Raw genomic sequence first — 20902 nt, forward strand, 5'->3', positions numbered from 1 at the left:
AGTGAGTTATCCCTGACCCCAGTGAGTTATCCCTGACCCCAGTGAGTTATCCCTGCCTTTAGCGAGTTATCCCAGGCCCAAGTGAGTTATCACTGACCTTAGAGGGGTGGCTGGAGGCTGAAATGTTCCTCAGGGTGAAAGCAGCCTTGGCATTGGCACTGCTCGATTTCCGACCCACAGGCTTGTTCCTGCTGGGAATGGGGAAATGGCAAAATGACGTAACCAGGGGAGCACCACCTGCCCCAAAACACTGCCCATCTGCTCCTGGCTCAATTAACACCTCATTAACAGCCAGCCCTCACTGCTGGGGAACCGGGATGGCCAGTCTGTAATGGGCACAGGGATGGTCAGTGTGTGACAGGGATGGTCAGTGTGTGTGACAGGAATGGTCAGTGTGTGACAGGGATGGTCAGCCTGTGATGGGCACCCTGCAAGCAATGAGAATTCTCCTCGATTCCAGGCCACCTCCTCCCCTCCCTGGGGCTGTCCTGCCCAGAGGACCATCCGTGTCCTGGGCTCAGGGAATTGCTGAGAGCCCTGGGCTTCCCATCACAGTCTGTCCAGCCCCAGAGCAGGTCTCACACTGGAGCAGGGGCTCCGGGTCCCAGCACAGTCTGTCCAGCCCCAGAGCAGTCTCACACTGCAGCAGGAATTGCTGAGAGCGCTGGGTTTCCCAGGGGGGCTGTGCACCCCCAGCTCCCCCAGCCCCTGGCAGGCAGGGTGACACCAGCCCGGGCTGCCCTGGCTGCAGGGAGGGAAGGGGTGTTTGCCCACCCACCTGCAGGCGCCGTGGGCCCGCAGCCTGCTCTCCTGCATCCACCTGGCCAGCAGGGAGTTCTCCTGGCGGTACCAGTAGCAGATGCTGAGCGTCAGGGCGGGCAGCAGGAACAGCGAGATGACCACCAGGGCGATCAGGATGGACTCGTGGGCTGCCAGGGGAGCACAGGGGCCAGTCAGGGGCTGGGACAGCCAGCAGCCCCGGCCCTGCTCGGGGTGACCCCATTGCCCATTGCTGGGACATCCCTGCTGGTGCCACCCCGGGAAGGGAACTGCCCTGGGTGGCCTCTGGTGGCAGTGGGTGCCACCAACAGCCAGAGCTGGGCACACACTTGGGGCTGCCTGCATGTCACAGACATCTTTTATGAAAAATCCTTTCCTTGGGATTTTTCCTCCTGAGAAGCTGAGAGGCCTCAGGAACAAAATGTAAACAATGGTTATCTGCTGCTGTGGAATGCAACAGGTGCATCTGTGATTGGCCCATGTTGGATGTTTGTCATCAATGGCCAATCACAGTCAGCTGGCTCAGGCTCTCTCTCTGAGCCACAAACCTTTGTTATCATTCGTTGCTATTCAATCCTTAGCTTAGCCTTCTGATGAAATCCTTTTCTTCTATTTTTTAGTATAGTTTTAATATAATATATATAATATATTACATTATATATGTAATATATATAATGTAATATATGATATTACATTATATATATTATAATATATAATATTATAATATATATAATGTAATATCATACGGTGTGATTGACAGGGACAGTGTGACTGACCCTGGCTCAGGGCACGGGGACAATTGTGACTCACGTGACTCACCGTGGCTCTGCATGGGACAGTGTGACTGACCCTGGCTGTGCATGGGACAGTGTGACTGACCCTGGCTCAGGGCACGGGGACAGTGTGACTGACCCTGGCTGTGCACAGGGACAGTGTGACTGACCCTGGCTCAGGGCACAGGGACAGTGTGACTGACCCTGGCTGTGCACAGGGACAGTGTGACTGACCCTGGCTCAGGGCACAGGGACAGTGTGACTGACCCTGGCTGTGCACAGGGACAGTGTGACTGACCCTGGCTCAGGGCACAGGGACAGTGTGACTGACCCTGGCTGTGCATGGGACAGTGTGACTGACCCTGGCTCTGCACGGGGACAGTGTGACTGACCCTGGCTCAGGGCACAGGGACAGTGTGACTGACCCTGGCTGTGCACAGGGACAGTGTGACTGACCCTGGCTCAGGGCACAGGGACAGTGTGACTGACCCTGGCTGTGCATGGGACAGTGTGACTGACCCTGGCTCTGCACAGGGACAGTGTGACTGACCCTGGCTGTGCACAGGGACAGTGTGACTGACCCTGGCTGTGCACAGGGACAGTGTGACTGACCCTGGCTCTGCACGGGGACAGTGTGACTGACCCTGGCTGTGCATGGGACAGTGCGACTGACCCTGGCTCTGCACGGGGACAGTGTGACTGACCCTGGCTCAGGGCACAGGGACAGTGTGACTGACCCTGGCTGTGCATGGGACAGTGTGACTGACCCTGGCTCTGCACGGGACAGTGTGACTGACCCTGGCTCAGGGCACAGGGACAGTGTGACTGACCCTGGCTGTGCACGGGGACAGTGTGACTGACCCTGGCTGTGCATGGGACAGTGTGACTGACCCTGGCTGTGCACGGGGACAGTGTGACTGACCCTGGCTGTGCATGGGACAGTGTGACTGACCCTGACTCAGGGCACAGGGACAGTGTGACTGACCCTGGCTCAGGGCACAGGGACAGTGTGACTGACCCTGGCTCTGCACAGGGACAGTGTGACTGACCCTGGCTGTGCACGGGACAGTGTGACTGACCCTGGCTGTGCACAGGGACAGTGTGACTGACCCTGGCTGTGCATGGGACAGTGTGACTGACCCTGGCTGTGCACAGGGACAGTGTGACTGACCCTGGCTGTGCACGGGGACAGTGTGACTGACCCTGGCTCAGGCACAGGGACAGTGTGACTGACCCTGGCTGTGCACAGGGACAGTGTGACTGACCCTGGCTCAGGGCACGGGGACAGTGTGACTGACCCTGGCTCTGCACGGGGACAGTGTGACTGACCCTGGCTGTGCACGGGACAGTGTGACTGACCCTGGCTCAGGGCACGGGGACAGTGTGACTGACCCTGGCTCAGGGCACGGGGACAGTGTGACTGACCCTGGCTGTGCACGGGGACAGTGTGACTGACCCTGGCTCAGGGCACAGGGACAGTGTGACTGACCCTGGCTGTGCACGGGACAGTGTGACTGACCCTGGCTCAGGGCACAGGGACAGTGTGACTGACCCTGGCTGTGCACAGGGACAGTGTGACTGACCCTGGCTGTGCACGGGGACAGTGTGACTGACCCTGGCTCGGGGCACAGGGACAGTGTGACTGCCCTTTCGGGACAGTGTGACTGACCCTGGCTGTGCATGGGACAGTGTGACTGACCCTGGCTGTGCACAGGGACAGTGTGACTGACCCTGGCTGTGCATGGGACAGTGTGACTGACCCTGGCTGTGCACAGGGACAGTGTGACTGACCCTGGCTCTGCACAGGGACAGTGTGACTGACCCTGGCTGTGCATGGGACAGTGTGACTGACCCTGGCTCAGGGCACAGGGACAGTGTGACTGACCCTGGCTCTGCACAGGGACAGTGTGACTGACCCTGGCTCAGGGCACAGGGACAGTGTGACTGACCCTGGCTGTGCACAGGGACAGTGTGACTGACCCTGGCTGTGCATGGGACAGTGTGACTGACCCTGGCTGTGCATGGGACAGTGTGACTGACCCTGGCTGTGCACAGGGACAGTGTGACTGACCCTGGCTGTGCATGGGACAGTGTGACTGACCCTGGCTGTGCACAGGGACAGTGTGACTGACCCTGGCTGTGCATGGGACAGTGTGACTGACCCTGGCTCAGGGCACAGGGACAGTGTGACTGACCCTGGCTCTGCACAGGGACAATTGTGACTCACGTGACTCACCGTGGCTCTGCACGGGGCCGCTGTCCACGCTGCCCCCCAGCCCTGGTTTCTCGCAGAACGGGGGGCCCAGCCGGGCTCACAGTGACAGTTCTTGTTGCTGTTGCACACCTGGGGACAGAGCGCAGGGCTGGCATGTGTGCAGTGGGGGTCCACAGGGCAGGAATGACAGATGGTGACACAAGTCTGCGCTGAAGAGGCTTCACCCCTAACAATGCTCCCCCTTGGACATCGCAGAATCCTGGAATGGTCTGGGTGGGAAGGCACCTTAAAGCTCCTCCAGTGCCACCCTGCCATGGCAGGGACACCTCCCACTGTCCCAGCCCCAATGTCCAGCCTGGCCTGGGACACTGCCAGGGATCCAGGGGCAGCCCCAGCTGCTCTGGGAATTCCAGCCCAGCCCCTGCCCATCCTGCCAGGGAACAATTCCTGCCCCATATCCCATCTCCATCTCTTCTTTCAGCTTGAAGCCATTCCCCCTGCTCCTGTCACTGTCTGCCCATGTAAAAAGTCACCCTCCCTCTTCTTTATAAGCCCCTTTAGTGCTGGAAGGTGCCAGAAGGTGCCCCAGAACCTGCTCATGTCCAGGCTGACCAACTGCAGCTATGGAGCCTGAGCCATGCTGGGCAGAACAAAGGGCAGCTGTGGATGTTTTAGCTGTCACAAGAGGGTCAATCAGATGTTTTAGCTGTCACATCCAGAACCCAGCAGTGTCTGTGGCCTCACCTGACAAAGCCCTGCACTCACAGAGCTCAGACCTCTGTAACTTCCAGCTCTGCAGAGCAGTGTCTCCTCCCCTCCCAGAGCCACTGCCCTGCCTTTCTGCTGTCCCACCTCTCCTTCCAGCTCTTGTTCTGCTCTCCGGGGGACCCCGCACCTGCTCTGAGCTCCAAACACTCTCCAGCTCAAACCAGACCCTGAGCCAAGCTTTGCAGAGGGCCCAGACACCACAAACAATCCTCTTCCTCTCGCTGGGACACAGCTGGGCAAAGGTGCCAGCCCCACCTGGGACAGGTCTGAGGGCACAGATCCACTGGGTCCCAGGTCCCATTCCCATGGCAGACCCTGGGGCTGGCTCCCTGCCCTGTCCTGACACCAGGGGCTCCCAGCAGAGCTCACCCCGTGGCCGTGGCAGCGGGACACACACTTGTCCAGCTCAAACAGGGACGCGTTCTGGCACCGCCGGTCCTTGCACACCTGGGGGGACACACGAGGGGCTGGGGTCACACAGGGACCTGGACAGGGGACAGCTGGGGGGTCTCCAAAGGATTGGACTGCTGGAAAATGCAGGTGATGAAATCACATGGTTCCAGCCAAGGGATCCCATTCCCATTCCCTGTGCAGAGCCCAGCCAGCAGCAGCACCACCCCCTCCACACAGCCCCCTGCCAGCTCCTGGAGAAACCATTCCCCATTTGGCCCCAAAACCCAGGGAAACCATTTCCCATTTGGCCCCAAAACCAAGAGAAACCATTTCCCATTTGGCCCCAAAACCAAGAGAAACCATTTCCCATTTGGCCCCAAAACCAAGAGAAACCGTTTCCCATTTGGCCCCAAATCCCAGGCACTGGCCAAAATAAACAATGCTGCGTTTCAAAACTGGCCATATTTCCTCATGGAAATGTCACTGCTTTGGCCTTCCCAATGAAGATTTCACTGTTAAAATGCCAAGCAGGGGAGGCTGTGTCTCCACAGCCAGCTCTCTCTGGAACACGTCCCTCCTGCCCTGTCCTCCAGCAGCCTCTGCCCTCTCTCAGCTCAACTGGCCCCTCCAAAGCCCTTGGAGATGCAGAGAGCAATGCCCAGCTAGCACTGGATTTGTCAGGTTGGTTCCTGGCAGAGGTTTCCTGTTTCCTCTGGGAAACCACAGGAGGAATCCTCATCCCTGAAATCCTGGGGCAATTCCCGCTGGGGTTGCTCTGCTCTGAACCGATTTGGTGAAGAAGTTTGCAGAGCAGAGAGAACGACTTGGTGGCCTAAACATGACTGAGCATCTGGTGATGTCCACAAATGCCCCGGGTGAGAAGAACCTGGTGGCCCACAAACACCCGGTGGCAGCCAGAGGTGACACTGAGAGAACGTCTACAGGTGTGGAGGGAACCACTGCAGGGCCTGGCTGTGACACAGGGAAGGGCCATGGGCAGCCTGGGGCTGGGTCAGAGCCCAGGGCAGGTGCCTGGAGCTGGGTCAGAGCCCTGGGGCTGGGTCAGAGCCCAGAGCAGGTGTCTGGAGCTGGGTAAGAGCCCACAGGAGGTGCCTGGAGCTGGGTCAGAGCCCACAGGAGGTGCCTGGAGCCAGGTCAGAGCCCAGGGCAGGGGTCCCTGAGCAGAGCCCGGGGCAGGAGGGGCACTCACCATGCCATCCCCGCACTTGGTGCCCGTCAGCACCAGCCCTGGGTCGGACAGGTCCTCCTGGTCGTCCTTGGCGCTGTAGACGAAGGTGCCCCTGCACTTGACCTCGCGGCCCTTGAGGCGGATGGTGGTGTCGATGGACACCGTGTTGGTGCCCTGCGGCTTCTTGGCAGAGCTCTGGCACTGGATCTTCCCACACATGGCATCCCTGCAGCGGGCACGGCCGGGCAGAGCTGGCACAGGGGGCACCGGTGGCCCCCTCAGCCCCCCAGCCCCAGCATCCCACACCTGGGGTCATTGCCATGGGGTTATGGCCATGCTGGAGAGGGTCAGCAGTAAATCATGGACAGCACAGAAATGTGGAGGGAAACAGCCAGGGCAGGGGAGGGGAGGCTCTGACATCCCTGGAGTCACTGGGAACACAGAGAGCACAACTCCCTAAATGTGGGACTGGGACATCAGAGAGCACAACTCCCTAAATCTGGGACTGGGAACACAGAGACCACAACTCCCTAAATGTGGCACTGGGACACCAGAGAGCACAACTCCCTAAATGTGGCACTGGGACACCAGAGAGCACAACTCCCTAAATGTGGGACTGGGAACACAGAGAGCACAACTCCCTAAATGTGGGACTGGGACATCAGAGAGCACAACTCCCTAAATGTGGGACTGGGACACAGAGAGCACAACTCCCTAAATCTGACACTGGGACACCAGAGAGCACAACTCCCTAAATGTGGCACTGGGAACACAGAGAGCCCAACTCCCTAAATGTGGCACTGGGACACAGAGAGCACAACTCCCTAAATGTGGCACTGGGACACAGAGAGCACAACTCCCTAAATCTGACACTGGGACACCAGAGAGCACAACTCCCTAAATGTGGCACTGGGACACCAGAGAGCACAACTCCCTAAATGTGGCACTGGGAACACAGAGAGCACAACTCCCTAAATGTGGCACTGGGACACCAGAGAGCACAACTCCCTAAATGTGGCACTGGGAACACAGAGAGCACAACTCCCTAAATGTGGCACTGGGACATCAGAGAGCACAACTCCCTAAATCTGACACTGGGACACCAGAGAGCACAACTCCCTAAATCTGGGACTGGCGCAGATTTCCTAGCAGGCTGGGCTGGGAGCTGCTCGTGGTGGGGCAGCAGAATCACAGGATTGAGGCTGGAAAAGACCTCGAGATCTCCAGGTCCCAGCTCCCAGCAGCGATGGGGATAGAGCCCAGGAGGGGCTGGTGCCTTCCTGGGGTACAAAACAGGGCTGATTCCCGGGGGTAGGGCTGGGGCAGGGCTCTCCCAGTGGCGTGGCAGGGGTGGCAGGGGTGGCAGGGGCAGCTGTGGGTGCAGGAGGGACACAGAGCACCCAATGCCAGCGCTGTGCCCACCTCTTGTCGCACTTGACGTAGCGGCCCTGGCTGTCCTTGCCGCAGTTGCCGTAGGTGTTCCCTGCCATGTTCACGTCCTGGAAGCAGGCATCAGGGGCTGGCCATGCTCCTGCACACAGGGAGGGAGCTCTGGGAACCCGGGCACAGGCAGGGACCCGCAGCAGGAGCAGCACGCGGGGCTCAGGGAGAGCACACCAGGGAAAGCTCTCCCAGGGGCTGCTGTGGGTGCCAGGCCAGGGACAGGAGGGATGAACTTCCCCTTTCTCTGGAGCCTTGGGGAGGATTTTGGTCACAGAATGGGTTGGGTTGGAAGAGACCTTAAACCCACCCAGTTCCACCCAGGGCAGGGACAGCTCCCACTGTCCCAGGCTGCTCCCAGCCCCAGTGTCCAGCCTGGCCTGGGACATTCCAGGGATGCAGGGGCGGCCACAGCTGCTCTGGGCACCCTCCATCCCTGGCCTGGGACATTCCAGGGATGCAGGGGCGGCCACAGCTGCTCTGCCTGCCCCCCACCCCATTCCCAAGGATCTGGGGTTCAGAACTGTCCCCTGGCTGTTGGTGTGGCTGTGCCTGTGCCAGGGCCCCCGTGCAGCCCCCGCAGCCCCCGGGCACCCCCAGGCTGGTGGGTCATGGACACACCATTGCTGCAGTGAGGGACTGACCTGGCCCCCAGAGCTGCACGCACTGCTGCTGGTGGGTCATGCACATGAGGGGTGGCACTGACCTGGCCCCCAGAGCTGCACGCACTGCTGCTGGTGGGTCATGCACATGAGGGGTGGCACTGACCTGGCCCCCAGAGCTGCACGCACTGCTGCTGGTGGGTCATGCACATGCCGTTGCTGCAGTAGGCCTGGCCCTGGGCGCACGAGGAGCCGTCCAGCAGGTACACGTTGGGAGGGCAGTACGGGGACGCTCCCGTGCAGAACTCGGGCAGGTCACAGGAGCCAGCGGCCTCTCGGCACGGTGTCCCGGCCACCTTCAGCTGGGGACAAACGGGGCCATGGTGGGGACAGGGGGCAGTGACACGGGGACAGAGTGGGGACAGACTGGGGCAGACAGGGGGACAAGCAGAGTGTGACAGACTGGGACGGGGGCAGTGACCGACAGAGTGACAGGGGCAGTACACAGGGACAGAGGGGGACAGAGTGGGGACAGACTGGGGACAGGGGGACAGAGGGGGACAGAGTGGTGACAGACTGGGGACAGGTGGCACTGACATGGGGACACACACTGGGCACAGGTGCCACTGACAGTGCCTCCTGGCACAGCTGGCACAGCTGGCGGCTCTAACATCACACAGGTGCCCCGTGGGGCTCCTGGGGCTGTCAGGGCATGGGGACACTTCCTCAGCCCCAAAGCTGCCAGAGGGAATTCTGCTGGAGAGGGACTGGGACAAGGCCTGGAGAGACAGGGCACAGGGAATGGCTCCCACTGCCAGAGGGCAGGGATGGATGGGATATGGGGAATTAGGAATTGTTCCCTGGCAGGGTGGGAGGCCCTGGCACAGGGTGCCCAGAGCAGCTGTGGCTGCCCCTGGATCCCTGGCAGTGCCCAAGGCCAGGCTGGACACTGGGGCTGGGAGCACCCTGGGACAGTGGGAGGTGTCCCCTGCCATGGCAGGGGTGGCACTGGGTGGGCTCTGAGCTCCCTCCCAGCCCAGCCCATGCCATGATCCCCGTGCAGACACAAGGTGTCACATGAGACCCTGCCCATGGGGCACAGGGAGCGTGTCCCTATGGACAAACAGCACAGGAGTCCCCAGGGAACGGCAGGGCTGGGTCTGCACCTCACCCCACGGGCACAGGGTGGGCAGGGGGCGGCAGGGGGTGCACAGGCTGAGTCTCACCTTGCAGCTGTGGCAGCAGTCCCCGTGGGCACACTGGGCCCCCTCCTTGAGCGTGCAGTTGTGAGCGTTGCAGCAGGGGTTGGTGCATTCCTGTGGGGAGCACAGCTCCATGGGCTGGGGCTCCATCCCTTCCCCAGCACGGCCCCAGCCCCTGCCACACCCATCCCAGCAGCGCCCTGCTCATCCTGCAACGGGGGAAACTGAGGCACAGAGGGCAGGGGGGAGAACCGGGCACTCAGGGGAAAGTCAAGGGAAAGTCAGGACTGGGATAAGTGGGTTCAGGAAGGTGGGACTGGGAAAAGCCCTTGGGATGGAGTCCCTGTGGTGACAGCAAACCCTTCCCTTGGAAATGCCCTGTGCAGGAATTCCCTCAGCTGAGGAGGACTGCCACAGACATCTCTTATGGAAAATCCTTTCTTTAGGATGTTTCCTCCTGAGAAGCTGAGAGGCCTCAGGAACAAAATGTAAACAATGATTATCTGCTGCTGTGGAATGCAACAGGTGCATCTGTGATTGGTCTCACGTGGTTGTTTTTGATTAATGGCCAATCACAGTCAGCTGGCTTGGACTCTCTGAGAGACACAAGCCTTTGTTATCATTCTTTCCTTTTCTATTCTTAGCTTAGCTAGCCTTCTGATGAAATCCTTTCTTCTATTATTTTAGTATAGTTTTAATGTAATAGATATCATAAAATAATCAATCAGCCTTCTGAAACATGGAGTCAGATCCTCGTCTCTTCCCTCACCCTGAGACCCCTCTGAACACTGTCACAGAGGACCCCTCTGTCCTTCCACCTCCCACAAGGGTCACTCTGTCCCTCCACGTCCCAGCAGGTCCCCCTGTCCCCCCATGTCCCACGAGGACCCCCTGTCCCTCTGTCCCCCATGAGGACCCCCTGCCCCCCATGGAGGACCCCCTGTCCCTCTGTACCCCATGAGGAGCCCCTGCCCCCCATGGAGGACCCCCTGTACCTCCACCTCCCCGCAGTCGCAGTCCTCTCCCTCCTCGCGGAAGCCGTTGCCACATTTCCGTGCCACCACCAGGTCCTTGGTGTCGGGCAGGTTGAAGAGGCACATTCCCCCTCCCTTCTGGAAGTAGCTGTCCAGCTGCCTCCTGCTGCAGGAGCTGAACACCCGGGGGAAGGGGTGCCTGGGGGACACAGGGGAGCAGGGCCGGGACGAGGTGGGGAATGGCGAGAGACGGGAATTCAGGACATGGACAAATGCACAGACTGGCACAGACCCTCCCCACAGCAGACTCCCCATTGCCCAGTGACCCAGGTGACACAGAGCAGAAATTCTCCAGAGTAGAAATGCATTTGGATTTAGGTGAAATGTACATCTTTGAGTCTGTGCTTAGAAAACATAGCCATGTAGCCTGACTGCAAAGCCTGGGCTCAGCGAAACTGCTTCAGTGAAAGACAGAGAGAAGAAGAGAAGAGGCAGACAGTGATAAAAAAAGACAGAGAGATTGCTGTGAGAGCAGGTCAACCTGACCTAGGAATTCTTTCTGATAAAGAAGAACTAGCAGCAAATGTCACAGGAAATTCATAAAAATGAATATGTATGAACCTCTTGTGAAATTGTATGCATATGGATTTGAGAGGGGGATAAAAAGGGACCTGAAGTTCCCAGAGGTACCCATGTCATTTTAGGGGAACAATTCCCACATGCCTCCAGCACATACCGGCTTTACAATTTTCACAAAAGTTGTGGAGTTTTGATAATCTCCACAAAACAGTGTCACCTCTGCCCTGGGACACCAGAGACACCCTGAGCCACAGCAAAGCCCTTCCTGTGCTCACTGCTGCAGGTGTCACCTCTGTGCCCTGGGACACCAGAGATACCCTGAGCCACAGCAAAGCCTTCCTGTGCTCCCTGATGCCAGCCCAGGGCTGCTGCAGGTGTCACCTCTGCCCTGGGACACCAGAGACACCCTGAGCCACAGCAAACCCTGTGCTCACTGCTGCGGTGTCACCTCTGGCCCTGGACACAGACACACCGAGCAAGCAAAGCCCACCTGGGCCCCTGAGCAAACCCAGCAGCTGCAGGTACTCTGCCCTGGGACAGCTGACACACCCTGAGCACTTAAACTACCTTAAAGCAAACACCTACCTGGGAAAAAAATACAAGCTGAGATGGGTGAACATCACTTAAAATTAAAGACATACGGAAAAAATACCAAAAAGGACCCAGAGAGCAGCAAAAAACAAAACAGTCAGAGCCTGCAGTGTGTAAGGAACTGAGGAACAGGAGAAACACTCATTTTCTACAGAACCTCTGAGCAAGGTTCTTCTCTAATTTCACCGTTTGTGGGGGTTTCAGTGGTTTATGAAGAAGGAAGCACTTCCTTCTTAGAACCAGTTTCATTTCCCCTTAAAGCTGAAAAATATTTTCATACCAGGACATCTCGTTCTCAAAATGACTCAGAGGACATTTTTTAAAAAAGGTTTTGAAATCTCTTGGACTGGAGGGAAACCTGTAAGAGCCTGCAGGTTATGGAGGCTGAGCAAACCAGTGCACCCTACATGTATTTATATACATTCCTACACATGGCTGTACAAGCACAGCCAGAACTGTGCTTTTCCCCACCACAACCTGCCCAGGCAGAGGTTAAACCCTGTGGGATCAACACCAGGCTCTGGCAGCGCTGAAAGCACAACTGGGGTCCCACTGTTCCTTCCTGACTGGGAGGGCAGGCGGGTTCAAACACAGGGAATGAACAGAATAAAGCTGCCTTTGCTCAGGGCAGGGGCATCTGGGATGAGATATCCTCGGGAGGGGGAGAAGGGCTGCAAAGGAAACTGGCACCAACCACATGGACTGTGAAACCCACCCAGGGCCACCCTGCCATGGCAGGGACACCTCCCACTGTCCCAGGTGCTCCCAGTGTCCAACCTGGTCTGGGACACTGCCAGGGATCCAGGGATTCTCTGGGAATTCCAGCCCAGCCAGGAATTCCTTGCCAAGATGCCAGCCCAATCTCCCCTTTCCCAGTGGGAGCCATTCCCTGGGTCCTGTCCCTGCAGGCCTTGTCCCCAGTCCCTCTCCAGCTCTCCTGCAGCCCCTGCAGGCCCTGCCAGGGGCTCTGAGCTCTGCCTGGAGCCTTCCCTTCTCCAGGGGAGCATTCCCAGCTCTGCCAGCCTGGCTCCAGAGCAGAGGTGACAGCATTCCCTGCCCACACCCAGCACTGCAGCCTGCTGGGGCACTGAGGACACAGCCAGGGCTCTGGGGACACATCCCAGGTCTCTGGGGACACATCCCAGGACACATCCAGAGCACATGGGACACATCCAGGGCTCTGGGGACACCTCCCAGGGCACACCCAGGGCATTGGGGACACATCCCAGGACACACCCAGAGCACTGGGGACACATCCAAGGCACTGGGGACACGTCCCAGGGCTCTGGGACACATCCAGGGCTCTGGGGACACACCCAGGGCACTGGGGACATGTCCCAGGACACACCCAGGGCTATGGGGACACACCCAGGGCACTGGGCACATGTCCCAGGACACATCCAGGGCTCTGGGGACACGTCCCAGGGCTCTGGGGACACTCCCGGGGCTCTGGGGACATGTCCCAGGGCCAGCAGCACTTACCCGGTGGCCGCGGCCATGACGCAGCCGCCCTGCTCGGGGGTGGCCTCGGTGCAGCAGCCCGCGCTGTCGTGCACCATGCCGAGGTTGTGGCCGATCTCGTGCGCCATGGTGGCGGCAGCGCCGATGGGCTGCTCCGCGTGGTCCTGCCGGGAGGGCACGTGTCACCAGGGCCACCAGCACCAAGGGACAGGGCCACCCACAGCTGGGAGGGCACGTGTCACCAGGGCCACCAGCAGGGCCACCAGCGGACAGGGTCACCCACAGCGGGGAGCGGGGCTGGGCACGGGAGGGAACACACAACCCCACAGGAGGAGGGGCTGGAGGAAGGTTCCTGGCACAAGTGGGCTTTGGTCTCCTGATATTCCCCGGTGGGACTGGTGGGAAGCTCTTGGCTGGGCACACTGCTCAAAACCTGGGGCACATCCCCAAACCCAGAAACCTGGGTGCCCCCCACCACCCTGCCCAGGGACCATCACAGGTCACCAGGGCCACCGTGACCACCCCATCGTGCCCAGGGCCACCATCAGGAGGAGCACAAGTGATGTGGGCAGCAGAGATGGGGGCAGAAATCCAGAGAGCAGACGCAGGGACAGGCAGGGGCTCTCCAGCCCGAGGGACAGGAGCAGCACGGGAGATGCCAGTGCTGCTGCCAGCTGGGAGCTGGGGCACCTTCAGCAGCCCCTTCTCACCCCCTGTGCCCCTGGCCAGCACCTGAGGGGGTCAGGAGCTAAAACATCACCCCTCAACACCTTCAGGCTGCACCGCAGGTCAGGAGCTACAACATCATCCCTCACCTTCAGGGTGCACCCCAACCGCACACCCAGCCTCAGGGGCTGCTCCTGCAAGCCCAGGGAGATCCCCCCGGGCAGGGGTGGCTCAGGGACCCCCAGCCCCCCTTACCACGCTGACCCCTCCGGAGTTGTCGGCGCTGCACATCCCCTCCAGCGGGGCCATCCCGATGGTGGTGCCCCCGAAGGTCTTCCCTCTGCCGGGCAGGAGAAGGGGGCTCAGGGCTGGGGGTCAGGGGTGCCCAGCCCCAGCCCGGGCAGGAGAACAGGGCCGGCTCAGCGCTGGGGGTCAGGGGTGCCCAGCCCCAGCCCGGGCAGGAGAACAGGGCCGGCTCAGCACTGGGGGGTCAGGGGTGCCCAGCCCCAGCCCGGGCAGGAGAACAGGGCCGGCTCAGCACTGGGGGTCAGGGGTGCCCAGCCCCAGCCCGGGCAGGAGAACAGGGCCAGCTCAGCGCTGGGGGTCAGGGGTGCCCAGCCCCAGCCCGGGCAGGAGAAGGGGGCTCAGCGCTGAGGGTCAGGGGTGCCCAGCCCCAGCCCGGGCAGGAGAACAGGGCCAGCTCAGCGCTGGGGGTCAGGGGTGCCCAGCCCCAGCCCGGGCAGGAGAACAGGGCCAGCTCAGCGCTGGGGGTCAGGGGTGCCCAGCCCCAGCCCGGGCAGGAGAACAGGCCAGCTCAGCGCTGGGGGTCAGGGGTGCCCAGCCCCAGCCCGGGCAGGAGAAGGGGCTCAGCGCTGGGGGTCAGGGGTGCCCAGCCCCAGCCCGGGCAGGAGAACAGGGCCGGCTCAGCGCTGGGGGTCAGGGGTGCCCAGCCCCAGCCCGGGCAGGAGAAGGGGGCTCAGCGCTGGGGGTCAGGGGTGCCCAGCCCCAGCCCGGGCAGGAGAACAGGGCCGGCTCAGCGCTGGGGGTCAGGGGTGCCCAGCCCCAGCCCGGGCAGGAGAAGGGGGCTCAGGGCTGGGGGTCAGGGGTGCCCAGCCCCAGCCGGCAGGAGAACAGGGCCGCTCAGCGCTTGGGGGTCAGGGGTGCCCAGCCCCAGCCCGGGCAGGAGAACAGGGCCAGCTCAGCGCTGGGGGGCCAGGGGTGCCCAGCCCCAGCCGGGAGCCCACCCAGCGCCCCCAGGCAGGCACCCACGTCAGCAGCTGGGCGTTGTCGTGCCTCCGGCGCGCCCTCAGGGATTTCTTCCACTGCAGGAAGGCCCAGAGCGTGGCGTTGGCGTCGCTGCTCACCGCGCACTGGTCCCGCTCCGTCCACACCTCCAGCCCGATCAGGGCCACCTTGATGTTCAGCAGCCTGTAAAACTGCAGCAGGGCACAGGCAGAGGGGTGGTGTGGGAATTTACAAAATTAGAGGGAAAATCAGAGGGTCTTGGGAAAGCTGCAAAAGGCAGGCCTCAGACACAGCAGAACTGTGAGTAGAGCTAAAGCAACAGCCATGAGATTGGTCAGCAGAAAAATTATTTAAACTGTAGAAAAAGCAAGGGCAAATAGAACAATGGTCTGTGTATTAACACTTGTCTGAATAGCTGTCTAAGCTGCAGAAAGTTTATCTAGCGAGATATTAGGAAGGTTGAAGCTTAATAATGGAGCTCTGTGCGTTGTGTTTTAAGGCTCACAAGCAGGTATTGTATTCGAAATAAGCAAGCATTGTTTTAACCAAAGGTATGTGTGCTTATGGTGATTGGATAGAACGACTGTCAATGTGCTTTTGCTTTGTGTGATTGGTCAAGAAGCTTATAAACTATGTTGTAACATTAAGTTTTCTGGCTTGCTGCTTAGATTGTGAGCTGGTGGCATCTTCCCATTGTCATAATCATGTAATGAGGCTGATGCTGAAAAGTAAACAGCTCGAGGCGCGTACCACAGCAGCCCTGTCTCGTTCACGTCTGTAAATCGCCCCAGCTGGCGTCAGGGCTGGAATTCCCTGCACCCTCCCTCCCTGCTGTGGGGTCCCCGTGTTTCCCCGCGGCTGTGGGACCCCAGAACACACCTGTCCCACACCCACCTGCAAGCATGGGCTCCACAGGCACAGGTGTGGGCACAGGAGCCAGTCAGGGTGGCACGATGACATTCAGTGACAACACCTCAGTGTGTCCCTTCTTTGCCAGAAATGATCCCGGGCAGGGGGCAGTGAACACTTCCCTGCTGAGCTCAGCCCACAGGTGACAAAGCCCTTCCCACCATGAGCTCAGAGAGCTCCTGAACTCTTCCATGGGTGGGCAAGCCCTGGCACAGCTGCCCAGGAGAAGGGTGCAGTCCCCATCCCTGAAGGGATTTACAGTCATGTGCATGTGGCCCTTGGGGACATGGTCAGTGGTGGCCTTGGCAGTGCTGGGGAACGACTGGACTCAAAGGACTTAAAGACCCTTCCTGACCTTAACTGTTCCATAATTCTGTGATTCCTGGCCCTGGTGACACGAGGACAGTCCCTGAGGGCCACACAAGGGCCTGGCAGGTCCCTCACCTTGTCCACGTAGTTTGCGATCTCCACGATGCGCTGCTTGGTGTGGCCCAGGTTGAGGTTCTGGTTCCTGTACTGGAGACAGGTGAGGATGGGGAGGCCCACAGGGTCAATCCAGGGCAGAGACAGAGAGGGGCCCTGGTTTTCTGCCCCCCAGCACTCACCAGGGTGTGATCAGCAACGATGAAGAGTTCCATGTACTTCATGGTCCTCCAGGCATCCCTCCTGGCCTGCAGGCAGACACGGGGCTCAGCAAAGAGGGGCAGCCCTTGGCTCTGGGCACCCTCCAGACACCACAGAGCTGCTCAGGAGGGATAGCTGAGAGGGGAAACTGAGGCACAGGGTGACAGAGAACGTTTGGATGGCTCCAAATGACCTCATGTCATATCCCACATGGTAGGATGCAGCACCAAGACCCAATCCAAGCATCCTCTGGGGTCTCCTGCCTAAATTCAACCACACAAGCCACCCACACAGACCCTCTCACCCCACCTGCCTGCACAGCCTGCCCAGCTGCCAGGGACATGGGGGCTGTGAGCAGTGCCGAGAGCCCCTCCCAGCCCTCTGCCTGTCCCCAGACAGATCCTGAGTGGATTTACCCATGTGGATTTATCTGTGAGCATTTACCCAAGTGGATTTACCCAAGTGGATTTACCTGAGTGGATTTATCCATGAGGATTTACCCTTGAGGATTTACCTGCGAGGATTCACCTGAGTGAATTTACCCATGAGGATTCACCTGAGTGGATTTCCCAAGTGGATTTACCCATGAGGATTCATGGTAAATTCACCCATGAGGATTCACCCATGAGGATTTACCCAAGTGGATTTACCCATGAGGATTTACCTAAATGGATTTACCCAAGTGGATTTACCTGTGAGGATTCATGGTAAATTCACCCATGAGGATTTACCCAAGTGGATTTACCCATGAGGATTTACCTAAATGGATTTACCCAAGTGGATTTACCTGTGAGGATTCATGGTAAATTCACCCAAGTGGATTTACATGTGAGGATTCACCCAAGTGGATTTACTCATGAGGATTCACCCATGAGGATTTACCCGAGTGGATTCACCCATGAGGATTTACCCGTGAGGATTCATGGTAAATTCACCCATGAGGATTTACCCAAGTAGATTTACCCATGAGGATTCATGGTAAATTCACCCAAATGGATTTACATGTGAGGATTCACCCAAGTGGATTTACTCATGAGGATTCACCCAACTGGATTCACCAGTGAGGATTCACCCAGCTGGATTCACCCATGAGGATTTACCCGAGTGGATTTACCCATGAGGATTCATGGTAACTTCACCCAAGTGGATTTACTCATGAGGATTCACCCAACTGGATTTACCCGAGTGGATTTACCTATGAGGATTTACCTGTGAGGATTCACAGTAAATTCACCCATGAGGATTTACCCATGATGATTCACCCAACTGGATTCACCAGTGAGGGTTCACCCATGAGGATTCACCCAGCTGGACTCACCCATGAGGATTTACCCGAGTGGATTTATGCATGAGGATTCACCCATGAGGACTCACGGTAAATTCACCCTGAGGATTTACCCGAGTAGATTCACCCGTGAGGATTCACCCATAAGGACTCACAGTAAATTCACCCTGAGGATTTACCCGAGTGGATTTACCCATGAGGATTCACAGTAAATTCACCCATGAGGATTCACCCATGAGGATTCACCCAGCTGGACTCACCCATGAGGATTTACCCGAGTGGATTTACCCATGAGGATTCACACATAAGGACTCACAGTAAATTCACCCTGAGGATTTACCCGAGTGGATTTACCCATGAGGATTCACAGTAAATTCACCCATGAGGATTCACCCATGAGATTCACCCAGACTGACTCACCCATGAGGATTTACCTGAGTGGATTTACCCATGAGGATTCACACATAAGGACTCACAGTAAATTCACCCTGAGGATTTACCCGAGTAGATTCACCCGTGAGGATTCACCCAGCTGGATTCACCCAGGAGGATTTACCCGAGTAGATTCACCCGTGAGGATTTACCCGCGTGTGCCGTGGCCGGAAGAGCCGCGCCATGCCAGCCACGGTGCTCCCCAGGTGCTGGCCATGCCCGCAGGTGCCCCCTGGCACGGGCAGGTGCTCTGCTCGCTGGATCAGGTGGAGGCCGGGCTCGGGGGGCCCCAGGGGGCTCAGGTAGTAGCTGGTGTTGCTGCTCAGCACTATGAGGCCCCTGGAGATGGGAACAGCCCCAATGGCTCCTGTGGTGCTTCCCCCTGTGCTCCCCCAGCCCCTGAGGCCCCACAAACTCGTGGCACATCAGCCTGGTCTGTACCCAAGCTGGGAGCAGGGACAAGAATTGGGGATCTCTGCCCAAACAGCCCCAGGACAAATAAGCCCTGGGCACCAAAACCTCCCCCCTTCAGAGCACAGGGCAAAGCTCAGTCTGGGACAGCTGCTCTGGGGTGCAGGGACCTGTCCCTCCAGGGGTAAAATTCCTGGGAAAAAGCTCGTACTGCCAGAAATATGGTCCCTGCCCAGCCTGCCCAGTCCTGGGGCTGGGTGAAGGGTGGGAGAAGGAGGAAGGACAAGATGGGAGCCATGGGAAATCAGCCCATGAAGCATTTGGAGCTGGGCTTGCAGGAGCATTGGTGCTGCTTGGGTGGTCCCAGAGGGGATCCCTGCAGAGAGGGAGCAGTGGATCCATCCCACCTTTGTTAGCTCCAAAACCCACTGACCCTGCCTTCCTCCAATCCTGATTCCACCATACCCTACTCCTTCCTCCATTCCTTATTCCTTCCCCCATTCCCTGTTCCTTCCTCCATTCCCTATGCCCCCATTCCCCATTCCCCCATACTGTATTCTCTGTTCTCCATTCCCATTCCCATTCCCCATTCCCCCATACCATATTCCCCCATTCCCTGTTCATTCCCTATTCATTCCCCATTCCCCATTCCCCCATACCATATTCTCCATTCCCATTGCCATTCCCCATTCCCATTCCCCCATACCGTATTCTCCATTGCCCATTCCCATTCCCCATTCCCCACTCCTCCATTCCCCATTCCCATTCCCCATTCCCTGTTTCCCCATACTGTGTTCTCCATTCCCGTTCCCATTCCCCCATACCATATTCCCCCCATTCCCTGTTCATTCCCTATTCATTCCCCATTCCCCATTCCCCCATACCGTATTCTCCATTCTCCATTCCCATTCCCATTCCCCATACCATATTCTCCATTTCCATTCCCCTATACCGTATTCTTCATTGCCCATTCCCATTCCCCATTCCCCATTCCCCATTCCCATTCCCCATTCCCCATTCCCTGTTTCCCCATACCGTATTCTCCGTTCCCCATTCCCATTCCCCCATACCGTATTCCCGAGCAGGTGCTGAGCACGACCCATGAGCGGCGGTGGCCGCGGACGTGCCCGTGGTAGTGGCAGTGCTCCTGGGGAGAGACAGGGGGACCTTCCTCAGCGGGCTGCTCCCAGAAAAGCACCCCATCCATTTCCCCATTTCCATTTCCCCTATTCCATGTCCCCTTTTCCATTTTCCCCTTTCCATTTCCCCTATTCTATCTCCTCTATTCCATCTCCCCATTTCCATTTCCCTTCTCGTTTCCCAGCCAGGCGAGCTCTGTTCCCCGCCCCGGGAACGGGAACGGGGTCAGCCCGGCACGGAGCCGGCACGGAGCCCGGCACGGAGTCCGGGACAGAGCCCAGTGCCCGGTGCCCGGTGCCCGGCGCGGCGCTGGAAGGGTGACAGAGGCCGGTGGGGCCATGGGGAGGGAGGGCCCGGTGCTGCTGTGTTTTTCCCGAGGCGCTGTCCCGGGGCCCGGAGCCGAGCGCTGCCGCGTTCCCTCTGCTGTCGGGAATCTCGGCTCCGTCCGAACCCCGAAACCCAGAGGGGAGCGCCCCTGCACCCACCGTGTGGTTGGGGGTCACCGTCACGGGCTGGCCCTGCTCGCTGTAGTGCGTCTCCGTGTAGCCCGGAGCCAGCAGCCTGCGGGGACACAGCGGGGACACAGCGGGGACAGTGGCCGGCCCAGGGCCCCCGCGCTGCACGCCACTGAGCCCCTGAAGCCTCGGGTCGGCCATGCACACACCCCGAACCCCTGAACCCCCGAGCCATCCCCACATCCCCTGAGCCCCTGAACCCCCTGAGCCATGCACACATCCCCTGAGCCCCCTGAACCCCCTGAGCCATCCCCACATCCCCTGAGCCCCCCTGAGCCCCCTAAGCCATGCACACATCCCCTGAGCCCCCCTGAGCCCCCTGAGCCATCCCCACATCCCCTGGGCCCCCTGAACCCCCCGAGCCATCCCCACATCCCCTGGGCCTGGGCCCGCCCGAGCCATCCCCACATCCCCTGAGCCCCCTGAGCCCCCTGAGCCATCCCCACATGCCCTGAGCCTCCTGAACCCCCTGAGCCATGCACACATCCCCTGAGCCCCCCTGAGCCCCCTGAGCCATCCCCACATGCCCTGAGCCTCCTGAACCCCCTGAGCCATGCACACATCCCCTGAGCCCCCCTGAGCCCCCTGAGCCATCCCCACATGCCCTGAGCCTCCTGAACCCCCTGAGCCATGCACACATCCCTGAGCCCCTGAGCCCCTGAGCCATCCCCACATCCCTGAGCCCCCTGAGCCATGCACACATCCCCT

At 59.2% G+C, this 20902-nt stretch overlaps 1 protein-coding gene across 1 annotated transcript in view; it reads right to left on the reverse strand.

The window, feature by feature from the left end:
- Positions 1-20902, reverse strand: part of ADAM33 (ADAM metallopeptidase domain 33) — a 40637-nt gene that overhangs the window by 5245 nt on the left and 14490 nt on the right. Inside the window, 18 exon segments of the mRNA XM_030948192.1 lie at positions 98-191; positions 779-929; positions 3790-3855; positions 3858-3897; positions 4906-4983; positions 6140-6344; positions 7541-7649; positions 8327-8522; positions 9387-9476; positions 10358-10535; positions 12989-13131; positions 13889-13973; positions 14903-15069; positions 16232-16303; positions 16393-16458; positions 18281-18467; positions 19610-19686; positions 20165-20240. Of these exon segments, the coding sequence (XP_030804052.1) occupies positions 98-191; positions 779-929; positions 3790-3855; positions 3858-3897; positions 4906-4983; positions 6140-6344; positions 7541-7649; positions 8327-8522; positions 9387-9476; positions 10358-10535; positions 12989-13131; positions 13889-13973; positions 14903-15069; positions 16232-16303; positions 16393-16458; positions 18281-18467; positions 19610-19686; positions 20165-20240 (2080 nt within the window).

Source organism: Camarhynchus parvulus, chromosome 4 (assembly GCF_901933205.1).
Source record: "Camarhynchus parvulus chromosome 4, STF_HiC, whole genome shotgun sequence".
Classification (NCBI taxonomy): domain Eukaryota; kingdom Metazoa; phylum Chordata; class Aves; order Passeriformes; family Thraupidae; genus Camarhynchus; species Camarhynchus parvulus.